The sequence below is a fragment of the Asterias amurensis genome, chromosome 5 (assembly GCF_032118995.1).
Source record: "Asterias amurensis chromosome 5, ASM3211899v1".
Taxonomy (NCBI): domain Eukaryota; kingdom Metazoa; phylum Echinodermata; class Asteroidea; order Forcipulatida; family Asteriidae; genus Asterias; species Asterias amurensis.
Genome location: NC_092652.1, coordinates 3,765,186 through 3,780,748, shown reverse-complemented (window position 1 = coordinate 3,780,748; position 15,563 = coordinate 3,765,186). Strand labels below are relative to the sequence as shown.

General features: G+C 43.6%; 1 protein-coding gene across 2 annotated transcripts in view; it reads right to left on the bottom strand.

Moving 5' to 3' along the window:
- LOC139937084 (hydroxysteroid 11-beta-dehydrogenase 1-like protein) overlaps window positions 1-15,563 on the bottom strand; it is a 28,791-nt gene that overhangs the window by 6,928 nt on the left and 6,300 nt on the right. Inside the window, exons 4-6 of one of the 2 annotated variants that reach the window (XM_071932078.1) lie at window positions 15,450-15,552; window positions 14,234-14,362; window positions 12,940-13,342 (exon numbers count right to left, since the gene is read on the bottom strand). The exons of the other annotated variant lie outside the window; for it this stretch is intronic. Coding sequence (XP_071788179.1) covers window positions 13,080-13,342; window positions 14,234-14,362; window positions 15,450-15,552 — 495 coding nt within the window. The 3' untranslated portion in view covers window positions 12,940-13,079. Of the gene's footprint in view, window positions 1-12,939; window positions 13,343-14,233; window positions 14,363-15,449; window positions 15,553-15,563 lie in introns of those variants that run through there. 2 annotated transcript variants of the gene reach the window in all.

The following is a 15,563-nucleotide window of genomic DNA, read 5'->3' as shown; positions in this document are numbered from 1 at the left end:
CCAGTAAACAATAAATATGAGAAAATGTGGTTTAATTGTCAACCTCTTCAGTATCCAATAAATATGAGAAAATGTGGTTTAGTTGTCAACTTCTTCAGTAAACAATAAATAATGAGAAGCAAGCATCAGTCAATGTGGTTTGAGTGTCAACCTCTGCAGTATCCACCACAATCAATGACCAATACAGAGCTACAGAGCATTAAATAATAAAGTACCAGTTACTTGCAAAAGACACCTACGTTCTACTCAACTATTACCCGTGATTCTCGCGCCTAAGCAGCACCAGCAATCGCCTAGTCAACCTCCTAACTAAAGGTTAAAACGTCACGCGTTAACAAGCACGCGCTGCAGCAGTGCCAACCACACCTCCGGTATAAAGCACAAAAACCGTCAACCACACCGCCGGTAAACCACAAAACAGCAGTCAACCGCAACGCAGGTAAACCGCAAAACAGCAGTCACCCACACCGCAGGTAAAGCACAAAGCAATCACCCACACCGCAATATAGCCCAGCTATATCGACAACCCTAGGTAAAGCACCAGCAGTTACCTAAACGAGTCCCGCAGCCGCCACGTTTGAGGAGAAGGGGACTAGCACAAAGCACAGTCTTCCCTGCTTCAACTCACGTGTACCCCCTGAGACATTCACACAGATACCCTGAACCACAATCCTGCTAGTCAACCACAAAACTAACGTTGGCTAACTCAGCGACGGACTGCTACCCCAAAAAGATCGACAAGCACTCAGCTTCCGTCAATCCTTTCACCCAGAATTTCTCACGATCAACAGCACAAAGCCTTTCAGCTAATCAGTGAGACCTAGAATTCGCTGCATATAACTTGCAATAAATCACGCACGCTAGCGCAGATTGCACAACAAATAACACTTGGGTAATAATCAGAGTAAAAGAACGTACCTGTTTCTCTCTCGAAATCTCGCTGCCGACTGACGATGCACGCATGGTCCCAGAAGTACCAGCGTGCTCCGCAAGCCAACGCATGCGCAGATCGTGCATAAGCTCGCGCATGCTCATAACTACACAATTTACAACATACACCCGGCACTGTCCGTCACACAGGCCCGAGCGAAGCTTGGACTGCCCCAGTCCAAACAGCTTCACAATACAAAAATAAAAGGACAGTGCATCTACTTACATTACCTTAAAACACTAAACACTAAAGTCAACCACACGGTACCTACAATGAGGTTGACTTGGAAAGAGATTTTTCCCTCTCTCCACATCTAATTAAATATTCACAAACCCTGTTAACACTTCCACATAGGAAGTCCTAGTCAACCTCACACTTCATGAGGTTGACTTGGAGAGGGACCCTTCCTTCTCTCCAGCCTCGATAAATATGCACAGACCTACTGTGGTTTACTTAAATAAGTAGAAAACATAAAACACTTCTTTGGCTTAGAAAAATACAAAAATACATGATCTCTGGCTGAGAATACTTTGGCATATAAAAATTTCAGTACAAAATCAAGGTTTCTTCTAGAATTACACATTATACACACACTGATTCAATATTACCCGTAATTTCTTATACAATGATTAAAGGCTCTTAATTTATACATTAGAAAGAGTACAATTTAGCAATATAAAAACAATCAACTTGTGGCAAGATAATTACCTGGCACCTTTGTTTTTTTTTTTTCCTCTAATTGGCAAATCACAGAACTGTCATCTAAAAGAAAATCATCTATATATAAATCAAACATAAATTTTTGAAAAATCACTAATCAGCCTTACCCAGCCAAAGTTAAAACCATGAAAGTTCTTGTTACCGGCTCATGTCCCTGTCCTCTCTAGGGAATGTTGACCAACTCCCGATAGGATCTCGAAAACTGCTCCCGTCGGAGCTCCACTCCCTCGTGTAGGAATACTCTGATGGTTTGCTCGCGCACCACGGCGAGGACTCTGCGGCCTGCTGGTTCAGTCTGCGTCCCCTGGCTGTTTTGTTGGACTGGGGGTGGTCGCACTAACTGCAGGGACGGCATCGATGAGCTGTCAGAACTGGTCACTACTGGCGCCGGGTCCAACAGAGAAAGCATCCCCCGTGGCTTTCCCCGTCCATAGCTGCCGGGAGGTCTGGGGGCGGCGAGGGTGTCTGGAGAGACTGGTCGCTGCAATGGAGAAATGGGGGTTGGCGACAACGAGATGACGACTTCTTCAGTCTTCCGGCTCTCCGCTTCCACCGGAGGCGTAGACACGGTTTCTGGGAGCCAGCCTGCCGCCACCAGCCTTGCAGTGTAGGGCGTGTCCTCGTGCCTCTCTAGCTCCTCCCTGATTACCATAGCCTCATCTTCGAATTCTGGGTGGCGGGACGCATAGTGGCGTCGGAGGGTTTCCTTGCGACATGCCTTGTAGGAACATCTACGGCAATACCTGAACATTAGGGGGCCATGCATCTCCTTTATGTGTCTCCAAAGGCCTTGCCGGTGAGGGTACGCATTTTGACACTGCCTGCAGCGATACCTTCTCGCTCTCCCTGACTTCACGACTTTTCCTCTGCCGGACATGACCGTAACTCGCTTGATATTTCTGTAACAGACAACAGAAAACACAAAAACTTGGTTATTTACAACCGTTACACTGCCAACATCGTCTCAGCAAAAATGGGGGGACTGACCTCACCCCGTCCCTTTCATTTGACATCTTCAGGGGGGTTCTTCCCCGTCCCCGAATACTTTTATATACATTATCATACACAATAACAAGGCAACCAGTTCTGGTGGAATCTTTATCCATTCCTACCCAAAACACCCAACTATTTACAACTGATAAGTTCTAACGGTACTTCAGGGGCAACCTACGTGTCCGCGTCGGGTTACGCCTAGGCGGCGTCTGCTCCCCAACTACTGGCGGATTACCTGTGCCCTCACCCGATCCTTCTGCACCGCAGGCAGGGACCAACTCAACAGTGTCTTGGACAACCTCCTCTGCGAAGCTCTCTATCTCTTGAACTTCTTCCTGCGGGGGTGTAGCCTCTTCAACGAGGGGGCTTCCTGTCGCCTCCCTACGAGGGGCAGTCACCTCTCCACCAGTCACCTCTCCACCAAGGGGGCTTTCCGTCACCACCTCAGTAGATGGACTGTCCCAAGGTTCAATAGCCTCTCCAACATACGGCTTCAGCCTATCCACATGAACAACCTTAAGTTTGCCTCCCTTTCTCAACTGGATGCGTACCACCACATCAGACAATCTCTTAACCACGAGCCAAGGTCCTTCCCACCGCAGTTGCAGTTTTGGAGACAATTGCTTTTTCTTGGCTGGATTGAACAACCAGACGAATTGTCCCTCCTTCAGACCATGCTCTGACGCCCGTCTGTCAAAATTCCTCTTCTGTCTCTTGGCACTCCTGCCGAGACACACCTCTGCCCTCCTATGTGCCAATTGCATGTTGTTCCTCAACCTCTCCGCAAAGTCAGTGTTGATGTCCTCCTGAGTTTCATCATGACATCCTGTTACCAAATCTACTGGAAGACAGACCTCCCTTCCCAACATCATCATGTGGGGCGACTCTCCAGTCGATTCCTGAGGAGTACATCGATACGCAAAGGTGGCATAGGGAAGAAACACATCCCAGTCCTTCTGCCTCTTCTTCGGATCAATCATGACTGACACCATGTTAACCAACGTCTTATTAAACCTTTCGACCATGCCATCTGATTTTGGATTGTAGGCAGTCGTTCGGGTCTTCGTGATTCCAAGGAGTCGACACATCTCGCTAAACACCTCAGACTCAAAATTGCGGCCCTGATCAGAGTGGAGCTCTTGGGGAACTCCAAACCTACAAACGAACTCGTTCACCAGTTTCAGAGCAACAGTGCTCGCAGTGGAGTCAGGAAGCGGATATGCCTCCATCCACTTGGTGCAATAGTCCCCCACCACCATAATCCAAAGGTTGCCACTGTCCGTCCTGGGCAGTGGCCCGAGCAAGTCTATTGCTACCCGTTCCATCGGAATGCCAACCCGATACTGCTGTAAAGGGGCAACCCTTTTCTTGGCAGCAGACTTCCTCCTAGCACAGAGGTCACAAACCCTTAAACATGACCGAACATCCGCAGACATTCCTGGCCAAAAATACCTGAACTTCACCTTGGCAAGAGTCTTGTTAACACCTAGGTGTCCACTCAATTGCCCACCATGCAACTCATTGAGGATACCCTTTCTGAACTTCTGTGGCAAAACCAGGAGCCATCTCACCAACTTCCCATCATCTGACTCCCAACGCTTGTAGAGAACCCCCTCCTTGACTTCTAGTTGATCCCATTGGGACCAATACGTCTTGGAGGCCACAGAGGAGTGGGACCGTGCCTTCCACTCTGGACGACCACCACCATCCTCTTTGGACTTAAGGACCCAACTCATAGTCTCATCTACCAGCTGTGCCTCTCGCAAAGCATCCCTCGAAATCATAGGTCTGGCCTCAAGACCCCTTACCATCAACTCTTCACCACCTTCAAAAGGCTCGACCATGGCTGCACCTGCCGAGGCAGCATTCCTTCCAGCCACAATACCCATGACGACAGCTTCATGACCAGGAGGAATCACTGTGGTTCTCGAAACTACCACACGCCCTATGAAAGCCTCACCAGTCCGACCAATGCACTTTATTCGCTCACCATAAAGCCTCAATTCATTCGCCTGGAAATCAAGTGTCCCACCAGTAGGCAATAGAAAATCCATCCCCAAGATGCCTGGGTATTTCATTTCCGTGAAAATTGCCTTTACCATGTGCGTTGTACGCCCAACTTGCACTTCCACAGATGCCCTCCCCAGTGTGGGAATAGGACTACCATCAACCCGTCTAACAACCACACCATTTGTCTCCAACAGCGGCCTTTGCCCTTTCGGTATTTCATAATAGATCGAACTACTTATCAAAGTGTCAGTGGACCCCGTATCGATTAAAAACCGACACTTGGTAGCCCTTACTAACCCCTCCACAAACATGCCCATACGAGGGCCAACACTTGGTTTTGGCAGAGTAACTTCTTTCAGCCCACCCTCAAACTTAAACTTCTTCTCATCTACGTCGTCATGTTGGCGTTTGGACCCTCTTGGACATTCAGCCTGACTGGGGGTCCCGCAGGAGGCTGGTCGGCGTTTCCCGACATCTGGTTCCTCTTCTTCCGGGGTTTCTTGCACTCTCGTGCGAAATGCCCCTCCAACCCACAATTATAGCACTTCCAGCTACCAGTTGAACCTGATGGCGATTGGTGCTCTTTGTCTGTTGGCACGTCTCTGTGTTGAACCGATCCAAAGACCTTTTGACCTGACAAGTTCTTACAAAACTCTGCCAAAGTCTGCAGACTCTGAGCCTGCGTACTAAGATGGGCCTCTACTGAACCAAGCCTCATCTCTACACTAGAGTCCAAAACTCTTGCTAATTTAGCAGGCTTTCTGTCCATCAACCGTTGCAGTTCAACACTCTCAAAATTTTCCGTCTCCAAAGCCGCTTGGATGGCTTCATCCAAGTTATTCGGACGGGCCCTATTTATGCCCTCCCGTATTGAATGACTATCCACTGCATCCACAAAGTGATTTCTAGCCAACCGGTCACGTGCATCTTCCTGAATTTCAGGGTATGCCCGTGCCGTCAACTCATAGATCGCCTGACCCAGTTCCTGCAGCGACTCTTTCGAACCTTGCCGCCTATGTCTCAATTCAACTAGATAATTCTCACTAAGCCTACTTGACCCAAAACGTCTCTCCAATAATTTGACAAGTGCACTATAAGTGTACTTTTGTCCGGTTTCGCCCAACATTCGGAGAGCGTTCCCCTGCAAACCTGCGGTCAAATACTTTGCAGCTTGCTCATCAGTCCAACCATTCACTTCACGACATGATTCAAAATGTCGGAAATACTCTTTCCAGACAACCTTGCCACTATACCGATCAGGGACTATGTTCGGGCGACGATTTTGTAGTCGCTCCAAAAGGTCCTTCTGCCCCAAGTCACTACTAGCCCGGACTTCACTTTTCAGTGGCTGAGGCCTTACTGAAGTCTGGTCCTTCACAACAGGACTGCCGCTTTGTGCTACGCCCACTGGGTGGGTAGCACAACTTAGCAAATCATGGTGTGATTTCTTTGGGGCCGTCTCCCAAAAATCCAAAACCAATTCATCCACAGGAGTGTGTGTTGGGGGCTCATTTGTAACGGGGGTCAACTCAGTTTGGGAAAATTGCGCCGCACTTCCATCCCGCAGAGGTGTACTCCCCACAAAACCAACCCTCCTCGGCTTGGGATCCATTTCTGGTTCCTTCGAGTCCGCACTCCAAAAATCAACCGGTGGATTAGAGTTATACCCTGATGTCTCTTTTGTCTCCAATAATTCCACCTCAGAATCTAGCACCCTCTGTCTCACACGCCTTCCTCCAGGGGGCATGACTCCCCGAGACTCTCCATTCCTAAGAATCTCCAACTTCTTTTCAGCAAATTCCTTCTCTAGCTGCAGAACCTGGTTTTCCATGCGGAGTCTCTGTAACTCAGACTCTGCACCCGTAGGATCCATTGAAACCTTTGACCCTACACTCATACTGTTGTCTCCCGAAATTCCACAGTACCTCGTGTGGATGACAACCAACGAACACCCCTTATCCGCTGCTGGATTTGACTCCACGCACGATAAAACCCGACAGATAAAATACACAACAAAACAACCAGAAACACCAAAAGTCCAACGGCAAAACAAAATTGCAAAAGGGACATGTACCTCACACGGTTGCTACACTTGACCAATTCTGTTCGGTGACCCTGTCACTTCAAGCAAAGTGGCCAAGTATGCACTCCTATGTGGTCCGAAACCTTACGAAAACTCAACGACAGTACCACAACAACCAATATAAGACACAAGATACCTGACCAAATTCGCTAAAGTTTTCTAGCACCTACAAAGTTGCCACACTCGGCCACGGAGCACTAGGTGACAAATTCACATCTAGCACCCCAGTCTGTGTTGTATCCCTCTGTGGTGTCAAACTTTGCGAAACCCTGGCACCGCCCACCTGCTGACTAGCCAAACTGCGAATTTGCAGCAGTATTAAGTTCTGCTCTCTTGCAATTCGTCTTAACCGCCTCACCTCCAAACGACTCTTAGCAAACTGACAGGTTGCAACCAGACCAACAAAAATAACAATCACCAATAACACAACAACAACCCACAATCTCATGCCAAACTGGTAACTTGTGTACTAGCCCCTTCCCTATACCAAGGGAGGCTAAATCTTTAACAGAGAGTTCACTTAATCAATTATAATCATCCCACTTCTGACACCATTTGTGGCGGGCACGGGTCGTTATCGGATCCGCGCTTAAATACAACTTGACCCTGACTCTTGCCGACTCAAGTTGAAGTCACTAAGCGGACTTGAGGCTGAGTGGCGAGGTTCGTTTGGGAGGAAATATACCGCCCGACTATAAAAGATGGCAAACCTCTCTGTCAAGACACACACAGTTCCCAAAATAATACACAGTTCCACAAGAGATTTATGAAGAACAAACAGCAATAGATGTGGTTTAATTGTCAACCTCTCAAGTAAACAATGAACAATGAGTAAATGTGGTTTAATTGTCAACCTCTCCAGTAAACAATAAATATGAGAAAATGTGGTTTAATTGTCAACCTCTTCAGTATCCAATAAATATGAGAAAATGTGGTTTAGTTGTCAACTTCTTCAGTAAACAATAAATAATGAGAAGCAAGCATCAGTCAATGTGGTTTGAGTGTCAACCTCTGCAGTATCCACCACAATCAATGACCAATACAGAGCTACAGAGCATTAAATAATAAAGTACCAGTTACTTGCAAAAGACACCTACGTTCTACTCAACTATTACCCGTGATTCTCGCGCCTAAGCAGCACCAGCAATCGCCTAGTCAACCTCCTAACTAAAGGTTAAAACGTCACGCGTTAACAAGCACGCGCTGCAGCAGTGCCAACCACACCTCCGGTATAAAGCACAAAAACCGTCAACCACACCGCCGGTAAACCACAAAACAGCAGTCAACCGCAACGCAGGTAAACCGCAAAACAGCAGTCACCCACACCGCAGGTAAAGCACAAAGCAATCACCCACACCGCAATATAGCCCAGCTATATCGACAACCCTAGGTAAAGCACCAGCAGTTACCTAAACGAGTCCCGCAGCCGCCACGTTTGAGGAGAAGGGGACTAGCACAAAGCACAGTCTTCCCTGCTTCAACTCACGTGTACCCCCTGAGACATTCACACAGATACCCTGAACCACAATCCTGCTAGTCAACCACAAAACTAACGTTGGCTAACTCAGCGACGGACTGCTACCCCAAAAAGATCGACAAGCACTCAGCTTCCGTCAATCCTTTCACCCAGAATTTCTCACGATCAACAGCACAAAGCCTTTCAGCTAATCAGTGAGACCTAGAATTCGCTGCATATAACTTGCAATAAATCACGCACGCTAGCGCAGATTGCACAACAAATAACACTTGGGTAATAATCAGAGTAAAAGAACGTACCTGTTTCTCTCTCGAAATCTCGCTGCCGACTGACGATGCACGCATGGTCCCAGAAGTACCAGCGTGCTCCGCAAGCCAACGCATGCGCAGATCGTGCATAAGCTCGCGCATGCTCATAACTACACAATTTACAACATACACCCGGCACTGTCCGTCACACTTGGTTGGTTCGAAAGATAAAACACGCCCATTTATGCTAAATGACCTCATCTCCCCTGGAAAAAACGTTGGCAGGCAAGACAGGTGGTAGGGATGGCATCTGTGTTTCTAGTCACCCTTAAAAAGGCACAACTGGATTGGTGAGCTGTTGAGGGCGCTCGCACTGGACATTATCATCCAGGGCTTCACTGCAATGTTGTTTCCGGCACTATACGAAAGTGCTATTTATTAACGTAGTGCTTTTCAGTCAATTGGGAATTGTTTTTCTTCTAAATTGGTTCCGAAAAGGGAAGAAATATTTTGGAAATTGTTGAGGATGGCAAAAATCAAGAAGTTAATTTCCCCCTTGTAACTATAGGCCTACGGGTGAAACACAACTGAATTTATAACGTATATACAATTGGTAGAAAACTATTAAAAATAAGAATTGGTGTCTTTTCATCGGTCTAATTTTAACCCATCGATAGCAATATTGATCGAAGTGAAGCTGAACGATCATCGGCGCCCCCCACCCCGCCCCCAGAAAAAGAGCAGGCATTGGTAATCTCCTTTCAGTCCACCATTGCACGGGGCCTCCTGTACACACTTCATGCACTTGCTGAATACGAGCAATTGGCCTGATTGAACTATTTAACTATTGCATTGCTTACTTTTCAAAGTTGACATCAACATACCGTGTGTCTCAAAAAACAAACTATACACTTTTGAAATGGCTGCCGAATAAAAAATATATGATTCTGGGGGAAAAGGCTTAAATGCAGTGGACACTATTGGTAATTGTCAAAGACTAGCCTTCACAGTTGGTGTATCTCAACATGTGTATGAAATAACAAACCTGTAAAAATTTGAGCTCAATCGGTCATCGAACTTGGGCGATAATAATGAAAGAAAAAACAACCTTGTCACACGAAGCTGTGTGCGTTTAGATGGTTGATTTCGAGACCTCAAGTTCTAAACCTGAGGTCTCGAAATCAAATTCGTGGAAAATTACTTCTTTCTCGAAAACTATGGCACTTCAGAGGGAGCCGTTTCTCACAATGTTTATACCATCAAACTCTCCCCATTACTCGTCACCAAGAAAGGTTTTATGCTAATAAATATTTTGAGTAATTACCAATAGTGTCCACTGCCTTTAAAGCCATTATACACTTTCGGAACAGAAAAAAAATTAAAGTTCACATATTTACAAATAACTGAAAGGGTTTACAGAAGGTAATGGTGAAAGACTTCTCTTGAAATATTATTCCATGAAATGCTTAATTTTTTTGAGAAAACAGTAAAACAATTATCAATTCTCGATATCGAGAATTACGGATTTATTTTAAACACATGTCATGACACGGCGAAGCATGCGGAAACAAGGGTGGGGTTTCCCGTTCTTTTCTCCCGACTCCGATGACCGATTGAGCCTAAATTTTCACAGGTTTTGTTATTTTATATAAATAAGTTGTGATACACGAAGTGTGGGACTTTAGAAAATACTGTTTACCGAAAGTGCCCAATGGCTTTAAGTACATGTAGTCACAACAAGAGACCTTTCCGCAACAAGCAGGCATGAAGGTCACGCTATGATGGGTACGGGTATCGCTGCAGTTGAGAATCAGAACTGCAAAACTGGTGTATAAACACATTGACAATCATTTCAACCATGAAGGTTTTTGTAGCTCCGATTCCTAACGTGTTCGTGAAATCGGCTGCAGGTCATAGGCCAAACTCAGCTCCATGGGGAGTATACAACCCGCGGGGCTGTCCTGGCGCTCTAATTTTTTTTAGTAAAAGGTCGACTCCCGTTAATACGAGGTTCGCCGGATTGGCCCGGTTTCCCTCGTATTATCCGAACCTCGTTATATCCGATCCCGGTAATAATCATTGTACAATGTATACACAACCTATCCCGCAGGTACCCATTTATACCCTTCAGAGGTGATTTTAGCAAAGTATTTTGCTGAAAGACACAAGTGTCACGAGCGGGACCCGAACCCACACTCCGATTACTTAACCACTAGAACTTGGATTCGATGCTCTAAACCGCACTCGGCCAAGACACTCTAAATCAGCCACAATGACGAAATAACTCAGTGACTCAGCGATCATAAATGCAAGTTTTCTTTTCGTTTTAACCGTATTTTTTTTTTTTACAGCCGCCTTCTCGCTACCCTTATTTGGTTTATGCATAGAGAAAGACAGTTTCTCTATGGTTTATGCATCTCCATGTATGGATGGTTTACATTAGATTCTTACCAGCGGTTGGCTATTTACTTACCAGCGCCTTTGCATCAACAACCCTTTACTTGACCCACAAGATACACCCACTGGGGTTTCACGAATGGACTTTATTTATAAGAAAGTTGATGTTACAACCACATGCTGTGGACATCCCTTTCTTACGTAATAGTACCGTGTAACACAGCTTTGTGGGCATTCCTTTGTTCTGTTATAACACCTTATAGAACCGTAATAGCACCGTGTTGTTGTTAAACACACACTCTGTGGACATCCCCTTGTTTTGTAATAGCTGGGTAATAGTATCGTGTAACACAACTTTGTTATACACTCTGTGCATTCCTTTGTTCTGTTTTAGCACTTTAAACGCACCGTGTTGTTGCACACTCTGTGGACATCCCTTTCTCGTAACAACCCGTGTTACTCAGCTTTATTACATTCCTTTGTTAAGAAAAGAAGAAAACATTCTTCAACACTGTAAAAACACTGTGTGGACGTGTGTTACACTCTAGACTTGGTTCCAAGTCTTTTTAGTCGTCCTGATAGCCGCTACAAACAGCCCCCTCTTGTGATCAACCTTCGTCATTATTAGCCTTATTGCGAGTTAGGGCGTGTGAAAGCTAATAATGTGGGCGTCTTTCGAGGCTTAGATGCAGAAGAATAACCGCGATCTCAGACTTGAATCAAGTCTAGTGTTACACCAGTCATATTTAAGGAAGTGTTTGAAACAAGTGAGATTGGATTTATAACTTTTAGATCTGTTGTTAATGATATCAACAATTTTAAATGATCTTTTCCAATTTATACATATTTTCACATCAACTTATTCATACAAAGGTTATAAAACGTTTGTACACAAATAACTATACACCTTTCTTGATAATTGTTTTACAAACCCATGATAAAACAGATGAAATACTTTATCTCTATTTATTTAAATCCCTGCAATCAACTACCAAATGCATTTTTGTAAAGACACTAAACACATTTGGGTTTTTTAACCGTTTAATTGTTATAATTCTATTAAAATGTAGTTGTATACAATAAAATAAACCTAAAGAATTTTTTATTTCAAAAGGTGGTTCACGCTTTTTTGGATATCGCCGAAGCTCGATAGCAAATAAGTCCACGTGAACACACAAACTGAAAAGCGCCACCGCAAGAGCTTATTTTCTTATATTCAAATTTGGGGTGATAAAATATGACATCTTTTGTCTATAACCGCAGTACTTCGAAGTTCAATGTTTCTCAAATTGCATGATACAATCCAAAGCTACAGTATTTCTTATCACCTAGGTTATTATTGCCGTTAATTTTCAGAGTCATTACCACGTGTATACAGCCCCTTTAAAGGCAGTGGACACTATTGGTAACTGTCAAAGACTAGCCTTCACAGTTGGTGTATCTCAACATATGCATAAAATAACAAACATGTGAAAATTTGAGCTCAATCGGACATCGAACCTGCGAGATAATAATGAAAGAACAAAACACCCTTGTCACACGAAGTTGTGTGCGTTTAGATGGTTGATTTTGAGACATCAAGTTCTAAATCTGAGGTCTCAAAATCAAATTCGTGGAAAATTACTTCCTCCTCGAAAACTATGGCACTTCAGAGGGAGCCGTTTCTCACAATGTTTTATACCATCAACCTCTCCACATTACTCGTCACCAAGAAAGGTTTTATGCTAATAATTATTTTGAGTAATTACCAATAGTGTCCACTGCCTTTAATGTGACTTTTTACACAAAGTCCACATATTTATATTAAACTTACTTGCTCAGGTGCTGTAGTTTTTGAGAAATGGGTAAAACAAGGTCACGACAATTATTATAGTCTCAGTTTAAGCATGTCAAAAACGTATTAACCAGTTATGGTATTTTACCATAATGTTCCTCTCATTTACAAACTGACACGAAAATTATTTTGTGTCATCGTTTTTACTCATTTCTCCAAAAAATAAAGCACCTCAGCAAGCAACATTTTAAGGGAAGCTTTCCACTATCATTATCTTCAAACTGAGTAGGTTTAATTTTGTGTGTTAAAAAAAGGTACCACAATCCTTTAACCTGTTTGTCAAGAAAAGAACCACTGAAAATAGATTGTTGTTAGTAAATACATATCTGGTAAAAAATTTGACTCAATAATTAGTAACATAAATGATCATTTATCATAAAAAACCTTTAAAAAAATTGAGGTTCTTTCAGAACTTTTTCGATGATCTCTTGTTTCACTGTGAGTTTCATTGCAAGCTCCACCAACGGAGGAGCAACATCTCGCAGTAGTAGCATCGGTCGGGTTTGATACCATGGGTAGAATACCTCCCTTTCTCTGTTAGAAGTCCCAGTCATAATACGATAGGCAGTGGAGGAAGCAGTTGTGTAGAAGAAATTGTTATCCATTACGTCTTTAGAAAATTCCTTTGCGTTGGGAGTGTCAATGGAACCTGAGGTAGGTAGAAAAAAAAACATCAAAACATACTTTTTAAAAAGTAGGCAGCACAATAGATCTTATAGTTCTCAAATAAAGATAAACCAAATGTAAATTTCGTTTCTTAATTCTCATAAAAGAGAAATAGAGAATCAAAATTGAGCATACGTAGATCAGACTTTGAATGTCCTTTCATTGTTAGGCATAAGATATTTTTTCCAAGGCCAATAAATCGGAAATTATACTTAAAGGCAGTGGACACTATTGGTAATTGTAAAAGACCAGTCTTCTCACTTGGTGTATCTCAACATATGCATAAAATAACAAACCTGTGAATACTTGAGCTCAATCGGTAATCGAAGTTGCGAGATAATGATGAAAGAAAAAACACCCTTGTCACACGAAGTTGTGTGCATGTAGATGGTTGATTTAAATCAAATTCGTGGAAAATTACTTCTTTCTTGAAAACTATGTCACTTCAGAGGGAGCTGTTTCTCACAATGTTTTATACCATCAACCTCTCCCTATTACTTGTTACCACGTAAGGTTTTATTCTAATAATTAACTTGAGTAACTACCAATAGTGTCCACTGCCTTTAAGTAGGAAGAATATCATGCCTGCTTTGAAATACCTTCTTTCAAAAAAAAACCATGAAGATAATAAGCAATTTATGCTTACTGGGTTAGGAATGAATTGGCAGGCCTGTATGTTTTTTTTGAAAGGGCAAAGGCACCAAGGCACTGTCTCCTAGGTAAAGGGCACCCTACGAGGAAGTAGACTTCTACTGGAGCATTTCAAGGGCACCAAGGCAACAATGACCAGGGGGCATGGAGGCAATCACCTGATGTATCATTCTTGAACTGGAAGTGTTTTTTAAGGACAAAACATAGCACAGAATTAACTCACCTATTACAAAAGTAGAAATTGACAAATTTGCGTTCTGCAACTGCAACTCTTGTCGGAGTGCATCAAAGAACCCGTGTAGGGCAAACTTGGATGCGCTGTAGCACGCCACAAACGGTACCCCTACTTTTCCTGTCAGGGGAAGCGTATAAAATGAGTCTCAATAATGAAACTATACCAAACTATTTAACTGGTTTGAATTCACTTAACTATTTAACTGGTTCAAATTCAGTAACCTATCCGACTGGTTTAAATTCACTAAACTATTTAACTGGTTTGAAGAAGATTATATTTGGTTTTCACCATGCAACCTACGAATGAACGCATTGTAACGAAACATAGCTAAGCTAACAAAAGTCTTAACCAAATACCAACTAAAATCACTTACCACAAACAGAAACTGTTCCGAAAAGCAATTAATGATTTTGTCGACTGAACGAAACAACAATAACATAAATAAGACAAAGAAAGCAAAATCAACAACTTTTCCAAGATCAAATGCAGTAGATGAAGCAGAGCTGCTTAAATTGCACCTTGCAATTAGGGAGATAGTGTACAGCAATCTGGAAGATATTAATAGTTACATTCAACATAAAAGGGAATAAGTTTCCATAATAATTAGTCAATTAATCAATCAACTGCAAAGACAGCAAGGGTCCATCGCGCTGATCTCCTATGTCCACGTCCTACAGCCTCACGCCACATGTAGTCGATTTCGCTAGGCCGGCCAAGTTGTTGGGCCAAGGATGATCGAGGGTCTCTAGGTCTCTTCCAGCCAGGAGCCGGTGCTAGTGAGATTGTTAAAATTGTTAATCAGAACATGGAAGATTATTTTCTACCAGGAAACTTGGCAGCTTTTGATGATGTATAAAGACTGACCTGGGCCCAATTTCATGGCTCTGCTTACTGTAAGCACAGAATCGGCGCTTACGGAAGCAGGGAATTCTGTGCTTACGGCAAGTGTATTTCACGGGTTAGCAGCGAATTTGGGCTTCTGCGTGTGCGTACTTCACGTTACTAGGCATTCTACGCTTACAAGGCTAGCGTAGAAATTCGGCGCTTGCAAGTAAGTAGGGAATCGAGATCGTAAGCGCAGAATTCAGCGGTAAGCAGAGCCATGAAATTGGGCCCTGCTGTTCTGAAAATAAACTGACAAAAAATGACAGAAATTACATTCAAATGTTGAGATATGTAAAAGTGTTCATGCCACTAAACTTACCTGCAAATGACGAGAGTACAGCTATACTTCCATGGCTCTCCGATAACATTGGTAAAGATTGCGTGGCTAGACTTACATACGCATGGAAGTTTATATCCATTGTCTGTAAGAAGC